This window comes from Gymnoscopelus microlampas (assembly GCF_963454915.1).
Source record: "Gymnoscopelus microlampas genome assembly, chromosome: 13".
Taxonomy (NCBI): domain Eukaryota; kingdom Metazoa; phylum Chordata; class Actinopteri; order Myctophiformes; family Myctophidae; genus Gymnoscopelus; species Gymnoscopelus microlampas.
Genome location: NC_139950.1, coordinates 16,761,261 through 16,784,355, shown reverse-complemented (window position 1 = coordinate 16,784,355; position 23,095 = coordinate 16,761,261). Strand labels below are relative to the sequence as shown.

The window sequence follows — 23,095 nt, the reverse complement described above, 5'->3', positions numbered from 1 at the left end:
GGCAGATTCTTTTGTACATAGGGTTGATGATGTGTGATGATGACAACTCACTTCTAAGATACTCCTGGAGTTCTGCGCGGATCGTCTCCCTCTGGTTCCCCCCACCGTAGGAGACGGCGCTCCCTCCTTGGGAGTTCCCTGGAGGCCCCTGAGGGCCCGGAGGACCGGGAGGCCCCTGTTGACCCCTGAACCCAGAATCTGACAGAGGAGGTGGATTTTACAATCAGCAATCATAGTCCCATACTGCAAACCTCAGTGACAGAGGTTTCTGTATTATACAGTACATCATTTACCCGCTATCAAAACATTGAATTCAAATCTGTAGTTAGCTTCCTCTGTTTACATTAAGGAGCTGCTCATTATAATAATACATAATGAACATTGTCGCTGTCGAGCTGAAACTTCCTATCTCCATAATTGTAACCACAAAGCTCGAAACGCTGCGCGAAGTGACGTGTTTTGAGCTTGTAGATCTGCTACTTATGCCGTTTTTGAATTTGAATCCTGAAAAGTAACAGTTTTGGACATAATGAGGTTTCCACCCGACAGAGACAGAAGTATGTTAACAAGTTTAATCCTCTAGGATTTAAGACTCACTCTGCAGGTAGCGTTGGATGTCTTCCATTCTATAGCCACTGGACCCTCCTCCTCCTCCTGACTGCACCGCTGGGCCTACTGGGCCTTGTGGTCCTGGTGGGCCGGGTCTTCCCGGGGTACCAGGTACACCAGGTGGGCCCTGTTGTCCTGCCGAACGGCTGACCAGCGCCTGGAACTCAGAGTCTGAGGAGGTAGTAGAGGTGAGGACAGTGGAGGTGGAGATGTTCATGTTAATGAGACTTATTTGAGTTCACTAGTTTTGTACAGAAAGTAGATTAGAACCCAGAAAGTCTGTGAATATAATATGAACCAAAACAGGAAGGAATCAATATTTTCGCCAGAAATCCAGAAATCGCCCTATTTGATGTCAAAGGCAATTAGATACTACGCAGGAAGATTATTAGAATAGGATAAAATGAAATGACTACCGGCAGAGTGGCGGATGGTTAGCCTGCAATACTAAACCATCCCGGTCGCATGAATTCACTTTGTCATGTGTCTTCTGGGGCCAGACCAACGCTTGGGGCCAGACCGGACTGCAGAAGACACATGATGATGTGAATTCACAAGACCGGGATGGCTTAACAGGCTAGCGGATGGTCTCCATATTCTACTCATCAAAGATGACCTTTACCCACATCTAGTTTCCTGTAGTAGTTTCATGGCTACAAATGCAGTATTCATTTGGGACCCCTTCATCCTAAAATTTAGAATGAAAGAAACTATTTAGAATCTAAATATTAGTCTACATTTTATTCATATCAGTTTTTGGCCAATTAACTGTTAACTGAGTTTTGGTAAACGGTTATGAAAAACATTCAATACTGTCATCCCTATGCCATTGTTATTTTACAACCAAACCATCCAATAATCATTTTTAATTTGTTTTTTACATTGGACGAGGCTAGATTTGGCCACCAGTTGAGTATTACTGGCTTAAGTGGTTAATCAGACAAATCGATTTAGTTGATTATAAGGATTTAAGGATAGTTCTCTCACACAACTATCCTTCTCCGTTCCCTGCACTGGCTCCCCGTAGCGGCTCGCATTCAGTTTAAAACCCTGGTGCTAGCCTATAGGGCAGTGAAAGGAACAGCTCCCTCTTACCTCCGGGTATTGGTCAATGCCCACAACCCTTCCCGACCACTCCGGTCGGCCACCAAGGGGCGACTGACTCCCCCGCCACTCAACGGTCCTTCTGGTCGATCGACACGGTCACGACTTTTTTCTGTTCTGGCCCCACAGTGGTGGAATGAACTTCCCACTGATGTCAGGACAGCAGAGTCACTGCCCATCTTTCGCCGCAGGCTGAAAACCCACCTCTTCAGGAAACACTACCCTTCCTCTTTGCCTGGCCTACTTGTTGTTAACTAGTTTAGGAACTATTGTTGTATTGGATTGATTAGCTCGTGCTCATTTGATTTGGCTATTTTATCTCATGTGCTTGAAAGTAGATAGCTGATATATTGCACTTTTACCTTAGCGCTAGGTATACTCTTGGTTGCTTGTTTTTACAGGAAATACACTTAAGACCTCTGGTGATTAGTAGTTTCGTTCCCTACCTATGTTGAATACACTTATTGTAAGTCGCTTTGGATAAAAGCGTCTGCTAAATGACTGTAATGTAATGTAATGTAATGTAATGTAATTATAAAAAAAAATGTAGAAATAAGTTAGCCCAAGAAATGCACTTCTCCATTATTTGATTAACTGACAAGGTCATCGATAGAATGCAGCCCTAATTTAGTACATATCTAAGACACGCAGTATGGACTTACTTCTCATCAGTGCAGAGTAGTCGATGGTGGTAGAAGAGTACGAAGACCCTGCAGAACTTCCAGGACCTGGAGGTCCTGCGGGTCCCCGAGGACCCGGTGGTCCAGGCTGACCAGCACCACTAAGACCTCGATCTACAGAGAGACATTGAGAAAATATCAGTTACTGTAGATGTACAGTAACGGCAACCATAGACCACGTGGGTTTGACTCATGCCAGAAACTGTCACAGAAAGTGTGTCATGTTTCTTGTAGGCCTACTGTATTTAATACACCCATTTGAATCAATAATCCTTAATTGGCGTTGAGTTGAAATCTGGTAGCCCAGACAAAAAGAATATCGTCTTTGTCTATGTACAAAACGGTTACTATTCAGGATTCAAATTCAAAAATAGCAGATCTACAAGCTCAAAACTTGTCGCTTCGCGCCATGTTTCGAGCTTGTAGATCTGCTATTTTTTATATTTTTGTGTGACGCTGTAGTATGATCAAGCAGGACGTAGTATGATTGTCGCTGCCCGACAGCGACAATATAATGGTTGTGGTCTACTTGTCTTGACTTTGTGTTGACTTGTTCCCTCAACACATTGGAGTGTGTTGCCTACCATTCATGATTCTGATGACGTAGGTTGCAATCTCCTGTGGGTTGTAGGTGGCTACGGCTCCCCCTGATGCTGCTGCCTGTCCAGGTGGTCCTGGTGGTCCAGGTGGTCCTTGTGGGCCTGTCACATATCGCCTCACATCGTCCCCTGAACACACACACACATCACAGGAGATAGACCTTTCGCTCAGCACACACCCTCTGGCAGTTTATGACAATCTGTTTGTATGTTCTGGATGCCATCCGTTTTAATCACTGCCACAAACACCTATGAAATTAGAAAAAGTGCTCCTCGATGCACAGGTCTCCGCCAGTTCAGGTAAGTTATTGTGGGCCAGCAATGTTCTGAATTTGCCAATCAGGATGGAATATGAAAAATCGGACGGATCCGTCTTGATCACTTGACTATAGAGATAATGTGTACCGATTTGCGTGATGTTTGGATTATGAGTAATATATGAGCAAAAATCGGCCTCCTGTTGGCGCTGTAATAGGGCAATGTTAAAAGGGTGGCATTTGTTCCTCAACGTAGTGCGAATGTGCGTGCAAAGTTTCACCGCAATCAGACTTTTTAGCGGCGCTAGAGCGGATCCTGCTCTATACCTGACTTTGTCCGTGTTCACCGTCAACGCTCTGATTGGTCAGACCCGTCAACGCTCTGATTGGTCAGACCCGTCAACAAAGTGATTGGTCAAGCTTCACGTGACACATGGCTATAAACACATTATAAACACATATCGATGACAAAATGTATCAAAGGCGCCGCTACCTTCACACAGGGTGTGATTTTTTTTACCTAAGTCTGGTGGCGCTATAAAAGGCAGATGTGAAAAATGCAGGGCAAAGGTTTTTCCTTGGCCTCTAGGGAGTGTGCATACAAAAATGTACACAGATCGGTGCATTTATAGGTAAAATTGCGCACTGTGTTCATGATTTGAGGCAATTTGTTCATAACGTAGCACTCCTGCAAACTTTGGAAGCCAATCTTAACCAATCAGGATGGAATATTTAAATACCTGTTTCGTTTAATGACTATAGAGATACTGTGTACCGATGTGCGTGATGTAGAGATACTGTGTACCGATGTGCGTGATGTAGAGATACTGTGTACCGATGTGGGTGATGTTTGGTCAAAATCTGTAGGAGTACTGTCAAAATATGTGTTTTGCAAAAATCGACCTCCTGGTGGCGCTATAACAGGCCCCAAAATTTGGGGAAGAGGTTCTGCTCTGGCATCCAGGGAGTGTGTGTGCACAGTTTCGCTGAGATCAAGCCAACAATGCCGGAGATTAGCTGTTCACACACACACACACACACACACACACACACACACACACACACACACACACACACACACACACACACACACACACACACACACACACACACACACACACACACACACACACACACACACACACACACTGACTCGATGGTAGAATATTACATGTACTTACTCTGCAACATGGTGATGAGAGCAGTGATAGTCAGGCCTCCAGAGCCAGAGGTGCCAGAGGTGCCAGGAGGGCCAGGTGGCCCCGGGGGTCCCTGGGTCCCTCTGCCGAAACTCGAACCTGAACCTGAAAGATTCCCAACGCTGTTTAAAACGGGACCGCCTATATCATTTAACAACTTTAACGATTAATTCCTCTCCAAATAGGGTCTTCCATTTGGCAACCTAGATCCCATGAAAAGGGTAAGGGCTTACGCTGTATGAAGGCGATGACACGAGTGGATAATTCATCCAGAGAACCCGAGTAGGATCCAGGGCTTCCTGGAGGCCCAGGTGGACCTGGAGGTCCGGGATTGCTGGACTGTCTGTTTCTGCCTGCAAGAGAAAAGAAGGAACACGTGCCATATTAGATTGGGCCTCTTTGAAGCAGTTTAACATTGCCTGGTGTGATTGTGTTCACGGGTACAGTGGGGGCTTCCTTGACAGATGGAACGCAAAGCCTTTTTGAAAAAGTGCTCAGAAGTCCAAAAAATGTAAAGCGTGGTAAAGGTGCTTTTATGTTGAGAAGAACAAGAAAAGATGAAAATCCAAGGCACTTTCTCAAGTACTCTCTTGAACTGACTGATAAATGTATTGGCTTACTTAGACAATCTATAAAGTATTGGTTTACTTAGAAGATCGGTGATGTACTGACTTACTTAGATAATCAGTGATGTACTGACTTACTTAGATACTCGTACTGACTTACTTAGATAATCAGTGATGTACTGACTTACTTAGATAATCAGTGATGTACTGACTTACTTAGATACTCAGTGATGTACTGACTTACTTAGATAATCAGTGATGTACTGACTTACTTAGATACTCAGTGATGTACTGACTTACTTAGATAATCAGTGTTGTACTGACTTACTTAGATACTCAGTGATGTACTGACTTACTTAGATAATCAGTGATGTACTGACTTACTTAGATACTCAGTGATGTACTGACTTACTTAGATAATCAGTGTTGTACTGACTTACTTAGATACTCAGTGATGTACTGACTTACTTAGATAATCAGTGATGTACTGACTTACTTAGATAATCAGTGATGTACTGACTTACTTAGATACTCAGTGATGTACTGACTTACTTAGATAATCAGTGATGTACTAATCTCTCAAGAACAGATTCTGCACTGCGTTGGAATCTGTCTTGAAGGTTCGTCAGAACAGGTACACACTGTGTGGGAGTGGGCGTGGCTTCAGATCAGGAAGCAGGCCGCAATTTATCCAATCAAATGTAGTGGGCGGGATTCACGTGTCCGTCATCCTTCCCGACTCGAAACTTAAACCGAAACTAATTTAACAATAGCGTCCGCGGAGCAGACAACCACGGAAAGATATTCACATTTGAACTTACTCTTTCATCATAGAAACAAGTGGGCTTATAACCAAAACCAATCATGTTCTCTGGGAGAAGTGGAGTTAGTGTTCCGTGTAGAAATGTTATCTAGTCGGAATGAAAACGCAAGCTCACCACCGGAAGTGGAGCGGTGAAGGCAGACTTAAACCCTGTTTCCTTGCGCACAGGTCCTTCGTTAGCATTGGCCCAGAGTCACACTGAGGAGGACGAACAGCAGAGGTGTCGCTGTTTTTCCTTTTCAGTGTGTCTCTGGGTTCCGAGATTGGTGATGTACTGACTTACTTAGATACTCAGTGATGTACTGACTTACTTAGATACTCAGTGATGTATTGACTTACTTAGATACTCAGTGATGTACTGACTTACTTAGATACTCAGTGATGTATTGACTTACTTAGATACTCAGTGATGTACTGACTTACTTAGATACTCAGTGATGTACTGACTTACTTAGATACTCAGTGATGTATTGACTTACTTAGATACTCAGTGATGTATTGACTTACTTAGATACTCAGTGATGTATTGACGCATCTCGCCGGATGAAGAGGAGGAGCCTGGCTGGCCTGGAGGACCAGGTGGACCAGGGGGTCCAGGTTGTCCTGAGGTTGAGACTGAGCCTGACGGGAAAATAGCATACCTGATCTAACATACTGTAGACAGAATAGAAAATAACACCTCACCTACCATACTGTAGACACTATAGAACATGATAGACCTGATCTAACATACTGTAGACAGTACACTACATAAAATAACACACCTGACCTAACATACAGTGCTGTAGAGACACTACATAAAATAACACACCTGACCTAACATACTGTAGACACTATAGAAAATAACACTCCTGACCTAACATACTGTATACACTATAAAAAAATAACACTCCTCACCTAACATACTGTATACACTATAGAAAATAACACACCTGACCTAACATACTGTATACACTATAGAAAATAACACTCCTGACCTAACATACTGTATACACTATAGAAGCAATAACAATGGCAATGCCTCTAGTGTGTCCTGTCCGCTCATGATTGAAATTGATTTGAGGAGTAGTTACAACAAATGATTTTAGGTTTCACAGTACCTCTTGAAGCGTAGCCAGGAGCTCCAGTTTCCCCTTAGAAAAGATGAACATAATATAACTACTAAACATAATATAACTACAAATGAATCACACAGACAGTGCAGATACATTCTGCAAAGCGGAAGAGAGAACCAGTGGTTCTCAACCACTTGAGGGGGTTCCAGGTGGTCCCCAGCTAAATGTTAGTTGGTAACCAAATGGACTCTTATAGATCTTTAACTCTTGAGAGCGTAAAATGAGACCAAATGGGTTTCATTTTACACTCTCAATCTACTTGTGAAGAATGTAGAAGAATTGTTATTTTGATCAACGTTTGTCTGTTATCTCTCCTATGGTAGCACATCAATACAGCAAGGAATTGTGGACTAAATCTTATCCAACGACAACAAAATATTAAAAGTCTTGTGTCTGAGAGTCTAAATCTCATCAAATGGTGAAATCCGTGGCTCAAATGCCGAATAAATAATGGGATTGTGAAGTTGTGTTATTGTGTATTAAGGTATGTGTAAATAAATATATATTCTTTCTTTATATTTTTTTCTCATAATATTTTGTGTTAATGTAAAACTGTTATAGAGGGTAGGATATTATAAGCATTAGATGAGCTTCTTCCTGCTCCTTTTCGAACACATTTATGATTTATTGTTCATTGAGATAGTTGTAATAGTTTTTAATAGTTTTTTATGTGACTTTTTATTGTGACTATTATTATGACTATTATTGTGACTTTTAGACTATTGTATGGGTGTTTGAAACAAATAAAAACACCATGGACAGCGGTGCCATCTTTTGGATGTAACGTTTGTCTACGAAACGTTTCAGTAAAATGTTCCATTTACCTTTAGGTCCCACTGGTCCCGATGGTCCAGGGGGCCCTGGAGGGCCAGGTTGCCCTTGACCTCCACCATAGGATGAACCTGTACAGAATTTTAAAAAGAGTTGGTGTTTTGTTCTATTTTTCAGTTTATCTGTTATAGGACCATTGTTGTTGACACTATTAGAACATGTTTTTTGTTAGCAAAATGCCTTGAAGAATCTACCGTATATAATTGTGGCTGAAATTCTCATCATTCCTTAGCGGCAAGGGTCTATACTTGACTAACCAAAAAAAAGAAATAACAGCATGATCTGGCTTTGATTTAGACCAGTTTCCCAAGCTTGTATGTTTTTTATGGGTTGGGAGTTAATACAGTATTGCAATTTAGTTTTGTAACCTTTCCTAGAATTTTCTCTCTCTCTTTTTCAAAAAAGCTCAAATAAAATTCAAACATTCCAGAAATTCTCAAAAATAGTGAAAATATCCGATCTACAAGCTCACAACAAGTCGTCATGTTGTGATCTTGTAGATGTTTTCAATAGGGGAGATTAATTCATAATGCATTTTTGTAAGTTTGAGACCCCGACATTATCTAATGGGTCTCAACCTAAAAAAGCTTGGGAACCGCTGGTTTAGTGGTTGTGAAGGTGGATGATGGACTGACCTCTCTCAGCTGGTCTTCCTGGGCTGCCTGGCAATCCTGGCTGACCTTTTTCACCTGAAGGTACGCACATGATCATAAATCATGATTATCTACAGTATGTTGGAGAGGTTCGCACACATCATTGTTCATGACCGCCTGTGTTGCCAAGTTGGATGATGTGTTGTGGACAAATATGTGCAAATATGATGAAACAAGCCTACTAGTGACGTGGGACAGATGATGTTATCAAATTAAGTGATTGATACAGTTTAAGCGAGGTCCATTACCTTGATATCCCCTGGGTCCTTGAGAACCTAGAACAATGATGAAGACGTCATCAATAAGGTTCAAAGTGAAGGAAAGCAAGCTGCTTTCCACAAAGCGACATTCAGACCAGTTTTTAAAAGCAAATCACCTGCTGATCCTTGTGGCCCAGGTGGCCCAGGAGGTCCTGGCCGGGATGTAACGTGTGCTCCTGCGGGAATAAACGACACAATGTCACTGGTCTACTAAAATGTGTCAAATCAAGATTCTAGTCACAGTCAGCCAATGGCCGGCATATACCGGCTAACGGAAACCTTGATCTACACCTCACTGTACATTAACACATACTGTACAGTGACCAGCGGACCAGTAGGCAGCGGTTCCGGTAGGAGATACAAAGGAGACTCTTTGTGTCTCCTACCGGAAACCGCTGCCGGTCATCTCATTATTGGCTTAGGAATGCGACAAAAACGAAACAATATCCATGAATTCAAGTCTCCATGGGGTGACTAATCGATAGAAAAAAAGTCATTTTGGCGGTGAACTATCCCTTTAGAAGGTAGGGTAAGTGATAATATCACTTACCCTGCTTTTTCAGGATATGAGTGATAATATCACTTACCAAATATTATTTGGTAAAAAAAAAAATCAATCATCATAATCATTGCTATAGAGTTCAATAACAGGAGTCTCCCCGTCTCTCCAGATCTTTAACAAACAGAAAATACATTTTCAGGTGGGAGGCCAATATTCAGCCAATCAGGAGAGAGTACCCATTTATCAGCTTCATTTGTATAGTGTTCCAGTTCCAATTTTGTTTGCTCATATCTTTGTGTCATCACTTCCAATTTCACTTGTTTATCCTATGTCCTGTGTGAGTTCTCTCTCCTGATTGGATAAAATTGGTGTCCCAACCTGAAAATGCATTTTCTGTTTAATCAAGAGCTGGAGGGATGGGGAGAACCCTGTTACTGAACAAACTAGTATCAGAATATAAAGCAATTTAAGACTTATTTTAACAAATAAATATCACTGACCCTACATTTAACTCTGATAGTATACAAATGGAACCCAATGGGCCTGTTAAGGTCCATTTGGTTCCATTTGTATACTGTTACAGACTTGTAAGGGTAATTTTAGAACTCCGTAGAGACCCCAGAGAGTCCCTGGACCCTACTTTGTGAACCACTGCAGTACAGTATACACCACACCATCTGACATGCCATACCATAGTTGGGTGCAGAGGTTCCTGGTTCTCCTTTCTCCCCTCTGGGTCCTGGACTTCCATATCCTGAAAAAGCAGAGAATTAAACATCTCCAAAATGTGCTTCTTTTCGCAATCTTGACTGAAACTGGTTAGATTACTGCAACGTCCTCTTCAATAGACTTCCCCAAAAAGACTAATAGGACGTCTCCAACTCATTCAAAATGCTGCAACCAGAGCGTTCACTGAACAAAATGACTCTCATACTTAGATCACTTCAATGACAATACAGAATTGATTTCAAGGTTACATTTTGTTTTGTTTACAAAGCCCTTAATGATTTAGCTCCTGAATACATCTCTTTAAAGTATAAACCAACCAGAGCTCTCAGATTATCAGACACTGACTGGTCTCTTACTGTAACTGTACCTAGAATCAAATGTAAACCTGGAGTAGGTGCTGTTAATCACTATGGTCCTGATGTCTGAACAAACTGCCTGCTGACCTGAGATCTGTTACAACTATGTTATCTCTTAAAAGCCTTCCTATTCTCTCAGGCCTATTATAGTAGTCTGTGTCTGTATCATAAATGCTATAGAGCTCAATAGTGACTGTGCCCTTTTTCCAACAGGGTTGAAACGGTTCCGATCCGTTTTACCTGCCTGATTTTGATTTTGCTATTTTGTCTCATCTGTTTAAAGGACAACTTTGGTTTTTTACAACCAAGGTTTATATTTTAGCTTGTAATTAAAGTAAATAAATGATGAGTGTAATTTTTTTTTCATTTACTGCTTTCTATAGTTTTAGCATTTTTTGCGATATTTTTTACAGTGGGCGGGGGCATTCTGTCCGGTGGCTAAATATGCCTTTTTTACACAATAAAAAAGGTCCGGCTGTCTGAGATGGCCAGATGTGAGTTATTGGGGGCTAGAAGAGCTACTGTAAATAATAATAAAGAAAACGCTGGGTTGTTGTGTTAAAAAAATACATATTTAGCCACCGGACAGAATGCCCCCGCCCACTGTGAAAACACTGTAAAAAAGATTGTGAAAATTGCTAAAACTATAGAAAGCAGTAAATTTAATTTTTTTAACACTGATCTTTTATTTACTTTAATTACAATCTAAAACATAAACATTGGTTGTAAAAAAACAAAGTTGTCCTTTAAGAAAGTAGGTAGCTGATATATTGCACTTTTACCTTAGCGCTAGGTATAATCTTGGTTGCTTGTTTTTGCAGGAAATGCACTTAAGACTTCTGGTGATTAGAAGTTTCGTTCCCTACCTATGTTGAATGCACTTGTGCATTGTAAGTCGCTTAGGATAAAAGCGTCTGCTAAATGACTGTAATGTAATGTAATGTAATGAACCAGTTCAGAGTGAACCAGTTCAAATTATTTGGTTCAGAACAGAGCAACACCGCCGTTCAGAATATGGGAAAGTCTCCCCATTGGCTTAAAGGACAGCCAATGATCAAATAGTGTTCACTAGTTGCACCGACTGAATATAGACCATCTAGCTCTTCAAGCAAGCTGGTAAAAAAGAAAAGAAAAGGGAAACTGTAACTGCCATTGAATTTCCCCTATGAAATGGACACTTAGACCGATCATATTCGACACATTGCTGGCTAGGCCTGGAATCGAAACTGGGGCAACTGGGGACTCCTGCTCCTAACCATTCAGCTAGCCCCAATTATAATGGGTCTGCTTAAAATGCAAGCCTAGTTTTCGGAAGTGAATTTCCCATTAATTTACTCCATAGATGTTTCAGAAAATCCTCATCTTAAGAGTTTTAAGTAGGATTTCGCAATTCTGCAGTTGTGGAAATTTCCGCTGAATTCTGGGCAGTCCACGGAATAGTAGGCACGCCTCAGAATATTAACACAACATTCAGAATGATGCAGAATTGTTGTAGTATCAATCACGGCCGCTAGATGTCACTATTTGTGGAAATTATCGGAAATTAGTCTTGTGTGGCCAGACTATTGCCTCACACAATTTTCAAAATGCTTCCGTTCATACAGTCTGGAAGCTCTTTTGATGAGTACGCGATAAAGCGAATGTGAAGTCTCCTCCCCACTTCCGTTTCATATTTATTAACAAAGTCTGAGCTATAGGTTTCGGACATCTGCTCTAGTTCAATCTTTGAAGGGGCCCGGACCCTAGGTTGGGAAATGTGTGTATAAGTGTCTTTAAAATGGAATGGTTGTGAGATTGAGGCCTACAGTACCTTGCTGGCCTCGAGGGCCCTGTGGTCCTGGTGGTCCCGGTCTGGAATCTCCTGTTTGAAGAAAAGTCCACATTAGAAATAAATATATCCTATACTCAGGGGCGGCCTTAATGATCTGGGGGCCCGTTTCAAGAGCTCATATGGGGGCCCCATATGCACCCCCCCCCGCCAAAAAAAAAAAAAAAAAAAAATAGTTTTTTTTTTTTTTTTTTAAATTAAAAAAAAAAATTGTGGACCGAAGTTGGTTTGCTTCCACAATCCATAATGCTGCATTTTCGAAATAAATTAATTAGGCTATCTGCTCTTCCACCATGGACAGACAGCTAAAACAACTCACTCACATGATTCACTTGAGCTGAGCCCTGATTCAATCAGATCTACATCATCTTCTTGCATGAAATTCTTGGACGTCGGCCAGCCAGAAGCGGGTCCCGGACTGGGATGCGAGTCAAAAAATATATTTAAAAAAAAAATGTTTTTGTTTTTTTTGGGGGGGGGGGCCCTGAGGTTGGGGGCCCGTTTCAATTGAAACGGGTGAAACATAGGAAAGGCCGCCACTGCCTATACTCAGTGCTAATGAAAGAGCTTTTACTGCTGTCCTACACAGAGCATAGTGGCATTTTGTTGTTGTCGGGCAGAAACCTCTTATCTCCATATTTTAACTTTTTGTGTTTATTCGTAAATGAATAAATTGATAAAGTAAATTGATCATACTACAGCATCACACAATAGCATCAAAAGTAGCAGATCCACAAGCTCGAAACGCTGTGTTTTGAGCTTGTCAATCTGCTACTCTTGCTATTTTTGAATTTGAATCAGTTTTGGACACCGAAATTGGTATTCTTCATGGTGTAATAAATAATGCTCTGTGTTACCTGTCCGTCCAGGAGGTCCAGGTGGTCCGGGTGGTCCAGGTGCCCCTGGGATTCCTGGAACAGAACAATATCAGATGATGATGACAATCTCTAGTCGAAGCTTCATTCAAGTCTGGAGACAGCCAGGAATCAGCCAGCACACTCTCACTCCCCAAACGGCCTATTGTGACTTCAAACCCAAGGCGTAAAAGGGTGACCGCTAAAGGGTCCGCCAAACAGTTAAAACGACAGAGGCGCAGCGTCTTCGCAATGCTCTGCACGCTCGCTCAGCAGTGCCTCTTATGGCTCAAGTCCGCTTCAATAACTCATATCCCCCCTATTAGTCAACATGTGCTGTTTCAGCCGCCCCTTCCAGTCAAAGGTTTGACTTCTTGGGAGTGAGAATGCGTTGAATCAGCAACAGAACAGACTTAGTAAATACAGAGCAGTATTTAAGTCCTTCAGTACAAGTCCAAATCAAGTCTCAAATGTATTTCACATAAACGTTTGTGAAATTCGCACAAAGTCGCACTGCAGATCCGACCAATATTCCCATATGGAGAATGGGAATATTGTATCTGTCAGCCCTTGTCCCTTTTATGGCCATATATGGAGATCCCTGATGTCATCAGTACATGCCCATATATGGGCATGCCCCCTTTTGTGCCCATATATGTACATGACTGTGTTAGTGACACATTTAAAACAGCCATGTTCTGGGAACAAGCTAATGCTCCTCCTGGTTCAAATCTAATTGAGAATTATTTTCTGTAAAGTCTCAAGTAGCAGTCAAGTAAAGTCAAGGGTCACATAGCAGAGAGGTCATGATGAAACACTCAACTTGAGTCTACTTATAAACCAGGCAAGTGACGATTCAAATAAAAGATCCCAAAATGCATCATCGAATATTTCACATCACACTATTATTTCGGTGATGCCTAAGGACCTTAAAGGTAATATAAGTGATATTTTTGGGTTAAATCAAAACTTTTTTTGTGTGAAAAGTTAAAGCTCTACATTTATAGTGATAATTTCTATTATAGAGTTGTTGTTTTTTCGGTAACAGGGGTCTCTTCAGCTCTTTAATACAGGACAGAAACAAATATGTTCAGGTGAGTTGCCAATTTCATCCAATCTTACATCCTGAAAATGATCAGAGGATAAAGCGGATGTGAGAGCCTCCTCCCTGCTTCCGTTTTGTCTTTACAGTCGCACAAATCTGTCCTAATATAAATCAAAATAATCAAAGCATTTATAGCTTGCTGCGGAAATGACGAACAGATGACAGCTTCCGTTCTCTGATTTCGGGATGTGTATTTCCAGACTCTATATAGCATTCAGAGATTGTGAAATAGTTGTCTGGCTACGCAAGACTATGATGACAGTAATGTGATCATGATAAACAGTACTCACTTTCAGCTCTGGCTGAGCTCAGGGTTTCACTGGTCCTCACCGTAATTCCTGCCTCACCCTGCCCCCCTCGCTCTCCTCTTTCACCTTTAGGACCTGAGAATTGGCACAGGTCCCACAAGTTAGAACACTCAACAGGTTACCTCACCATGACCTTTAATGTTTACCAGATGACTGGGAAAGTGCAGTAACCTACCGGCTTGGCCTGGCAAACCAGCAGGGCCAATGGGACCTGAGGAGGTAAATAGTTCAAGTTCAAGTTCAAGTTTTATTAGAAAACATAACTGCAGAACAGTATGAAATATGATTTTTCTCATTCAAGAGGACCGCTCTAAGATAGCATAAAAAAAAACATCAAAGTAATAAAAAAATAAAAATATATAAATATAAAACTATTTGTTTCATAATGATCATAAAAAACATATTTAAGATGAAGCCGTTTCCACTGGGAAGTGGATTGAAAAACATGTGGAAATAATTGTCTGATTTTAATGCAAAAAAGCAAGTAAATGTTTTTGCCCTGGTATGTTGCATTCATTCAGTTGTTATCAAAGACATCAGTGGTCACACCTGATATTCCAGGAGGTCCGGCAGAGCCAGGAGGTCCGGAAGGACCAGGAGGTCCAGGAATACCCACTGAACTTGCACCGGCTGGGAAAGTATCACAATAATGATCAAAAGTTGGATACATTTTTGAAAAAGTTTGTACGTAATTGCAGTATATCGTTGCTGTCGGGCAGAAACCTTCTATCTCCATATTCTAACTTTTGGTGTTTTTTTTTCATAAATGAATACCCTACTTGATCATATACTACAGTGTCACACAAAAGTATCAAAAGTAGCAGATCCGCAAGCTCAAAACACGGCGCGACACGTTTTGAGCTTGTAGATCTGCTACTTTTTGCTACTTTTGAATTTGCATCCTGAAAAGTAACAGTTTTGGACATACAGTATGAGGTTTCCACCTGACAGAGACGGGCCAAGTAGCATGCCCAATTACCTGCATTGATGACTTTTCCTGGTCCACCTGCTTCACCTAAAAGGGACAGACATATAGTACTATACATTAGATGTGTAATATGGCGGGTTTATTGTACAGGGGTTTCCCATTTATTAGTTTCTAATTTAATCCATTTCATGGTTTTTAATTCACAGCATGAACCTTTCCACACATTAAATTCTCCTCAGAAAAAATCCTTGTTTTACAACAATGAGGGTCCTGTTGGCCTTTTATGTGATAAAAAAAAATGCAACTTGAGGAACCGTTCAATGGAGTTTAATGGACAGGTCGCCCCATCTTGTGAGGTTTTCAGCTATTAATTTCAACGGTGTGACGTCACGTTCTCTTATATACCATTGTGACAAGCAACCAAGGGCAGTGGTGTTCAGCAAGCCATCTGTCTCTCAGTACGGTCATATCAGCTAATCTAATTCACATTCCGTTTCGGTTTATGTGATCTCGACTTGTTGTTTATAACTGGTTGAAATGTGGAGACAACATGGCCTTGACTGAACTGTGACTCGTCAGTGTGACCAATAATGTCCGGTCAAGGAGAAGGTAGGGCTGCTGTTTTTTACCCAACAGTTAATCCTCTGCACCACAGAGACCAGTGGTCAACACTTTTGAGGCACACAATGTGCTCAAGATTGGATAGGCCAGAGTTTTTGTAGTTTGTGGTTTTTAAACTTGACAAAGTTATAATTGTTGGTCATTTCAATATACATGTTGCTGAAGCAACAGACAAGTTTGCTAGCAAGTTTTTATTTTAATCTTTTACTTTGAATCCAACTCATGCATGTATCAGGGTCAAACACAATCAGGGTTTTGATTTACTTTGGGTCGGAGATTCAATTGCTCTATGTATTGACAACATATTTGTGTCTGAGCAAAAGCGTATTATTATTTCCTCCAAACAGGCTGGGAGACGGAGATATGTTTTTGATTCACCATAATAAGAAAAATGCTAGAACTTCGTTTAGCATAATTGGTGTGTACTGGTCTTTTCAAATGATGAGATTGGCAACTGTGAAATGTTTTTACTGTATCATTCTTTGTGGATAAGGTCGTTGCCATAAGGTCTAAGATAATGCCTCCCTTTATCCCTAGGGTTGACTGTCTGGCCTGTTTCTCTATTGAGCCAGTTTAACCCAATTTCTCTGGAAGAACCCACAGTGTCTGCCAAATGTCTCTCCTCTAGTCCTCTTGACATTATTACAACCTCTCTTTTTAAAGATGTTTTCGGCTGAAGAAACATTCTTCACATAGTAAATGTCACCTTAACTGTGACAGTGTGTCACTTAAGACATGTTGTTATTCAGCCACTCTTAATACAGCCAAGCCTTGACCCATTACTGGCCAGTAACTATAGACCCATAGCCAATCTTCCTTTCACTTCCAATATCTTTGAGAAAGTAGTTTGTAAGCAACTCCTACGGTACATGTCCCACCTGACAACAATGATATCATTGATATGTTCCAGTCTGGTTTCTGTCTGAGGCACACTACTGATACTGCTCTTCTCAGAGTTTGTAAGGTGATGTATCCCCTCTTAGTTAAAAAGCACTTTGTTCAGAAATGTGTGTTCTGCTTTCTGTGCAAGTTTCATGTCTTTGTCATGTTTTTATTGTACAACACCTTTAACTCTTGTTTCGAATGCTGCTTTATGAAAACAAACTTACATTTGTTTATCTCTAACTTCATAAATTAAATAGGTTAGTTCAGGCAGAATGCGTAAGTTAAAATAAGAAAGTAATGTCCGCAGACTGCATCTTGCTCCACAATAGATTTTTATTACCTTCTTGGTGGTAATAAAAATCACAAAGTGAGCAGACTTTATTTGCTTATTTTAGACTGCTCTTCTTTCCAGCACCTGGGATTTTATCGTTTGGATGTGCTTGTTTTGTTGACTTTTGTGCTAGAACACTTAAGTTATGCATGCGTCAGCTGATTGGCCCAACTCTCTCTCTCATTCACCAATCACATTCACATTCACACGAGCAGGGGCGGTGTCCGCAAACCAGCAAAGCAAGCAGTTGCTTGGAGCCCCGAGGGCCGAGGCAAAGGTCAAAATGAGAAATAAATAAAGCTTTCTCATCAAATACAACTGTATTTGTTGCATTTGTTGCAATACATGGTCTCAAATGATTTGACCTGAACATCTCTGACAAAAAACAACAACCTCATAACGGTAGTAAAGCAGAGAATGGTCTTACCCCTGGTCCCTGGCTGTCCCGGAACTCCTGCTATTCCTAAAAAGCAACATGTGGGGAAAGTTTTCAGTGTCAGTGTCACAAATACATAATGACCATAATCAAAAAGAGACACTTCTTCAGAGCTATTATGATAACGTCCACAACATCTGAGCTGTACGTCAGTTAGAGCCATACTGTACCTGGTGGTCCTTGAAGCCCAGGTACACCTATAAGAGAGGGGTGTATTTTAGCACAGTCGAGTCCATTATCAATCATGTTAGTTCATGTTTCATGGTAAGGACACTGGTCTGTCACTGTACCTGGGAGGCCAGCATCCCCAGAAGGCCCAGATGGACCTCTGAGTCCTGGTGGCCCAGCAGGTCCTTGATCACCTGAGGTTCACATAGGAAGAAAGAATCAATTAACCCATTAATACCTGGAACGCATCTGTGTCACGTTAGATTTCTTTGGCTATTCAAAAATAGCAGATCTACAAGCTCATAGCGCGGCACCGAGTGCCGCGCTATGAGCTTGTAGATCTGCTATTTTTGAAAAATCGTGAAAAATACTTTTTAATATTTTTTTCCGAAAAACTGTCAGAATTTAGATTTTTTTTAGAAGCGGCCTCAGGTCTTAAAGGGTTAAGACAGCAGTTCTCAAAACCTTTTAATTTCAAAGACCCCCCATAACTCTAAGAGTGTACACTTCGGGTGCGTTCGGAAATTACGCACCAAAGCACACTCGCCTATTAGTTTGTATTGGCCAGTGCGCTCAGTGCTGTATTTTCGAACGCGCCCATGGAACCAAATGCACCTGTAAGGGTATAGAGCCCTACGGATCCCTGGTCAATGAAGAATACAGTAGGGTTTAAGTGGCACTGGTTAATGTATGTGTTGCAATGGAGGAAGCATTGCTTAATTATAGAAATATCCTTTACCTCGTGTCCCTTTGATACCGTCATTTCCAGCAGCCCCTGTTCCAGAAGCGAAAGAAAGACAGACAGAAAGAAAGAACAAACATGAATCTTTTAACACTAATCTACAGGGTGGACACATGCTCTGTGTTTTGCCTTTACTGATGTGGAGCTTCTTGATGTGAACTTCTGGACTGATTCATTCAAGCTTTATTTATTCTCAACATTACACTTAACTATAAGCTCATTTACAGTGTCATGGAGTAAATACAGTACACTCATCAACATCAATGTGTTGATAATTTAAAAAAAACAATTTCATATGAAAGAATTAGAGTTATAATCTACAGATGTAAAATGCACCTACAGCCCTGTATAAAAACTAAAAACAAAAATCTGAAAACAATGACATATTGTGGTGACCTAGCTGTTTGGTCATCAAGGTTCTAGTGGGCAGAGTGTATAATCTCAGTGTGTCCTGCAGGGTATTCCATGAGATAGGGGCACAGATGGCCAACTTCAGTTAGGGTGCCCACCAGTCCCGAATCTCGTGGGACAGGCCCGAAATTGGAACGTCTGTCCGACACAAACGGAACAATGTCCCGCAAATCAAAGATATGACTTTCTTTTTTTGGCTAGTGAAAGTTAGAGGAGTTCTTACTGTATGGTGTGTGTTATATGAAATGTGAGCTTACCATTATCACAGTAATCCTTAATCATATTCAAGGGCTTTTGGAGAGAAATGAGACACTCCAGTCACAGCACTGCAGAGGGTGTGTCTGTGTCAAGCTGGTGCTCGTTGATGCTCGTTAACATTACATCAAGGCAATTATGTTTCTGCACTGTCAAATAGGCCTACATCTAATCTATAGCACCAAGCCATAGATTTGTTACAAGCACCCTCTCTGGCTTATAGATATTTTGCTCAAGTTGTTGTTAATAACTAAGCTACACTTGGTCCAGATGACAAGAATATGACTATGAATTAAGTGGAATTTATGCAGTATTTATATTATATTTGTTATTAGTGTCTATATGTCCTCTGAAACAAATGGGAGAGAATTTACCTAAGCTTGAATAATTGTATTTATTTTTGTGTGTAAAACATGTTTTTATGTGCTTTATAAATAAAGCACTTTGAACCCCTGGCCTACCAGGTTCCCCTGAAGGAGAGGAGGAAAGTAATTAAGTACATTTACTCAAGTACTGTACTTAATTTTGAGGTTCACAGTAATGGTGAACCTCACAATGTCTGATGCTTTCAGTGTGTCAGGTTCTATACAGTACTGTGTGTATATAATATTTATCTGTTAACAGCTATATTGATTTTGTGTTTTGTGTTATGATTATGTTTGTCTGCTTTGCTTTAAACATTCCTTGCATGCTGCACTCACCTGATGAACCACGCAGTCCCTTATCTCCCTGGTCACCTGTGATGAAGATTGATTAAATTAGCTTTACAAATATCTGTTGAAACGCCATCTAAAGGCCATTGCTTAATATGCCGTCATGCAACAGCTTGTATGTCGTTGCAGAAACCTCTTATGTCCATATTCTAACTTTTTGTGTTTTTTCGTAAATTAACGCCCTACTTGATCATTCTACCGCATCACACAAAAGCATCAAAAGCAGATCCACAAGCGTCGCGTTTCGAGCTTCGCGTTTCGAGCTTCGAGCTTGTTTCGAGCTACTTTTGCTATTTTTTTATTTGAATCCTGAAAAGTAACACAGTTTTGGAGATTTTGGAGGTTTCCACCCGACAGAGACGATATATTAGCTATTTAATTTCCACAAACCTTTAATCCCCTGTGCTCCAGAAGGCCCTCTCTCTCCTGCAGAGATGAATGTGGAATGTTTCAGACAAAGCCAACTAATCATCTGTGTGGTTGATAATATTAAGCCCATGGAGAACAGTAAGCATTTGATCAGCGGTTCTCAGACTTTTTAATGTCAAGGACCCCAAGTTTGGCATGCATTAGGCCACAGACACCCATAGCTCTGAGAGGGTACAAAGCGAACCGTTAGGATTGCACCCATTAGGGTCCATTTGTACACTCTCAGAGTTACAGAAATGTAAGGGTCCATTTTGGTTTTTAACTATCAATCAATTAGATGGGGACCCCCTGGAACCCCCTCACGGACCCCTGGAGGGTCCGCGGACCCCACTTTGAGAACCACTGATGTAAATGTACGTACCTTTAGTACCAGGTGGCCCGGCCTCGCCTCGAATACCTTGAGGACCCTGTTGACCTATGGTATGACAATAAACAGTACATAAAACATCAAATCTGAGGCACCTTGAATGTTTTGTGTTTGAGTGCAGGTTTGAGTTCATATTCAGTTCAGTGGCTGACTGAATGGGAGGCAGATTTAAACTGACCTGGTATTCCAGAAAGGCCATGAACTCCAGGTGGGCCTACAACACAGAGGAATGATTAAGATAAGAGAGGTCACAAGCCATATTAAACGAGAGGGTGTTCTTTACTCTAATACCATCGGTTAGGAGAGAAGTGCTTTTCAGATTAAGTAACCTTGTACCTGCTTCCGGTTTCCATAAGCCTAGACTTCAGTCTTCAGTTATGCAAAAAAATACTTTTAAGATAAGCAATAACTTTTACAGTTTTAGTTTCTAAACGCACATTATATAATTGCTGTTATATAGCCATGACTGTCTCCAGACCTCTATTTTGCAAAAATGTTCATTGTTATTTGTTATTCGCCATGTTTTAAAATGATCTCACCTTTAGGTCCGATCGGCCCCATAGGGCCCATAGGGCCAGGAGCCCCGACTTCTCCAGAATAACCTGCATGAACAAACACAACATGGATGGGAATGGGACAATGATCCGAGTAATGTGACCCTGTGCAACTGACAAGGATAATAAAGAAACACCAGCCAAACAAAGTCATACCTCTTTCCCCTTTCTGTCCAAAGCCTGGGGTTCCTGAGTCTCCTCTGGCTCCAGCTGGGCCTTCCTGGCCCCTGCGACCTTGTGCCCCCTCCGATCCCCGTTCCCCTGGTCAGGTGCATTACAGACAGGAATTAACACAATCCTGCACTACATGAGCTAACAAACATGGGGTTAAATTTGTTTGACTGTTATGGCACCAAAATGTGGAATGCCCTACCAACAGCCATCAAAAAGTGCGACTCCCTAGCCCCTACCCTCCTTCAAAACCGCCATTAAAAGAGCACCTGCAATTTGTAACTGGACCTATAAGCTTGACACCAGAAAAGACCCCCCCCCCATGTTTTCTTTTGCGTTGATGATTTCTTGTATGTTATTGTATGTCTTTAAATGTCTTGATGAATTGAATACATATGACCACAATGGAAACATACCCTCAGGGCTTTTTGTGTTATCCTTTTAGCATAGCTAGTACCGCTGTACTTTTTGCAAACTGTTAATAAAGAACTCAATCAATCAAACCAGAGTACATACAGTATATAAACATAGATAGCGCATTGGCCGCTGCTGTTCATTGGAGCGATGTGTCATTGCGGCTGCCATATTGGCTGGGTCAGGCCTAATAGACATACATGAGGTATGCATGCATTAGGGCCTAATGCATGCATACCCCATGTATGTCTATTGAAGCAGCAGGTCTCTCCACAATTAAAATCATCATAACTTGCTATATTTTCAACCGATTTTCCCTTATTACAAATGTCAGACATGTACGTTATGATATGGATACGTGGTTAAATAAAAAATGTGGGTTTTCATACCAACACCTTATTCTATGTACAGTAGGCAGTAACAGTAATAACCAGAAAAACGTTTTAGTCTCAGGTACTTGCAACTCAGGCATAGTTCTTGCAGCGGTATTACGGCAAGCTGACCTGGCTAAAATGGCGATGACATATGACCCCAGTGGCCAATGCCAATACATATTTATGCAGCTGAATTGTACTGTTACTGTACCTTGGATTCCCTTCAGTCCTTTGGGCCCTTCAGACCCTGCAGGGCCCACGGGACCTGGAGGACCTGGGGTGAAAGGTCACGTGGTAAGAAACATGACAATACGGCAGCATATTTACTCATCAGAGCATGATACTTGACAGGAAACAAGTACAACTCATGTAGTTATAACAGTCATCCTCCACTGTCATATCTTTGACTTACCTGAAAGGCCAGGTAATCCACTATCACCTGAAAGAGAAATACACTTCATTAGGGTGATATTTTTCAGTAGATGATCAACCACTTAAACACTGTATACGGTACATTTTGTATGTCAATAGTGGAAATATCCGGCTTACAAGCTCACAACACGTCACAACTCACATCGCAACGTGTTGTGAGCTTGTAGATGTGGTATTTTCATTGAATGTTCACTTATGTTTGTCAAATGTTTCTCTATTTTCGCCTTCTACCTGCCTAGAATAGGGATGCTAGGGTTCATGTGGTTAAAACCATTTTACCAGCACCCCTATTTTGGGCAGGTCATTACAGGTGAAACTTTACAATTGAAACATTTTCAAGACATTTTCAAGAAATGTCAAGAAATGTACAATTCTCCAAAATAGCAAAAAAACATCAACAAGCTTGTGAAAAATCTGATAGGATACTTTAGGTGGGAATCATTGTCTCTTGCTAACCTTTTGGTCCAGGACTTCCTGCCTCACCTG

General features: G+C 41.2%; 1 protein-coding gene across 1 annotated transcript in view; it reads right to left on the bottom strand.

The window, feature by feature from the left end:
- Nucleotides 1-23,095, bottom strand: part of col17a1b (collagen, type XVII, alpha 1b) — a 51,141-nt gene that overhangs the window by 6,000 nt on the left and 22,046 nt on the right. The window contains exons 19-50 of the mRNA XM_084077254.1: nt 23,066-23,092; nt 22,590-22,616; nt 22,389-22,451; nt 21,375-21,479; nt 21,204-21,266; nt 20,843-20,878; nt 20,659-20,712; nt 20,259-20,294; nt 19,857-19,892; nt 18,487-18,522; nt 17,870-17,941; nt 17,750-17,776; nt 17,571-17,606; nt 15,358-15,393; nt 14,928-15,008; nt 14,554-14,589; nt 14,361-14,453; nt 12,969-13,022; nt 12,094-12,144; nt 9,890-9,952; nt 8,813-8,872; nt 8,685-8,711; nt 8,419-8,472; nt 7,777-7,854; nt 6,938-6,970; nt 6,345-6,458; nt 4,682-4,801; nt 4,431-4,553; nt 2,978-3,121; nt 2,376-2,507; nt 598-780; nt 52-198 (exon numbers count right to left, since the gene is read on the bottom strand). Of these exons, the coding sequence (XP_083933380.1) occupies nt 52-198; nt 598-780; nt 2,376-2,507; nt 2,978-3,121; nt 4,431-4,553; nt 4,682-4,801; nt 6,345-6,458; nt 6,938-6,970; nt 7,777-7,854; nt 8,419-8,472; nt 8,685-8,711; nt 8,813-8,872; nt 9,890-9,952; nt 12,094-12,144; nt 12,969-13,022; nt 14,361-14,453; nt 14,554-14,589; nt 14,928-15,008; nt 15,358-15,393; nt 17,571-17,606; nt 17,750-17,776; nt 17,870-17,941; nt 18,487-18,522; nt 19,857-19,892; nt 20,259-20,294; nt 20,659-20,712; nt 20,843-20,878; nt 21,204-21,266; nt 21,375-21,479; nt 22,389-22,451; nt 22,590-22,616; nt 23,066-23,092 (2,247 nt within the window). The remainder of the gene's footprint in view (nt 1-51; nt 199-597; nt 781-2,375; nt 2,508-2,977; nt 3,122-4,430; nt 4,554-4,681; nt 4,802-6,344; nt 6,459-6,937; nt 6,971-7,776; nt 7,855-8,418; nt 8,473-8,684; nt 8,712-8,812; nt 8,873-9,889; nt 9,953-12,093; nt 12,145-12,968; nt 13,023-14,360; nt 14,454-14,553; nt 14,590-14,927; nt 15,009-15,357; nt 15,394-17,570; nt 17,607-17,749; nt 17,777-17,869; nt 17,942-18,486; nt 18,523-19,856; nt 19,893-20,258; nt 20,295-20,658; nt 20,713-20,842; nt 20,879-21,203; nt 21,267-21,374; nt 21,480-22,388; nt 22,452-22,589; nt 22,617-23,065; nt 23,093-23,095) is intronic.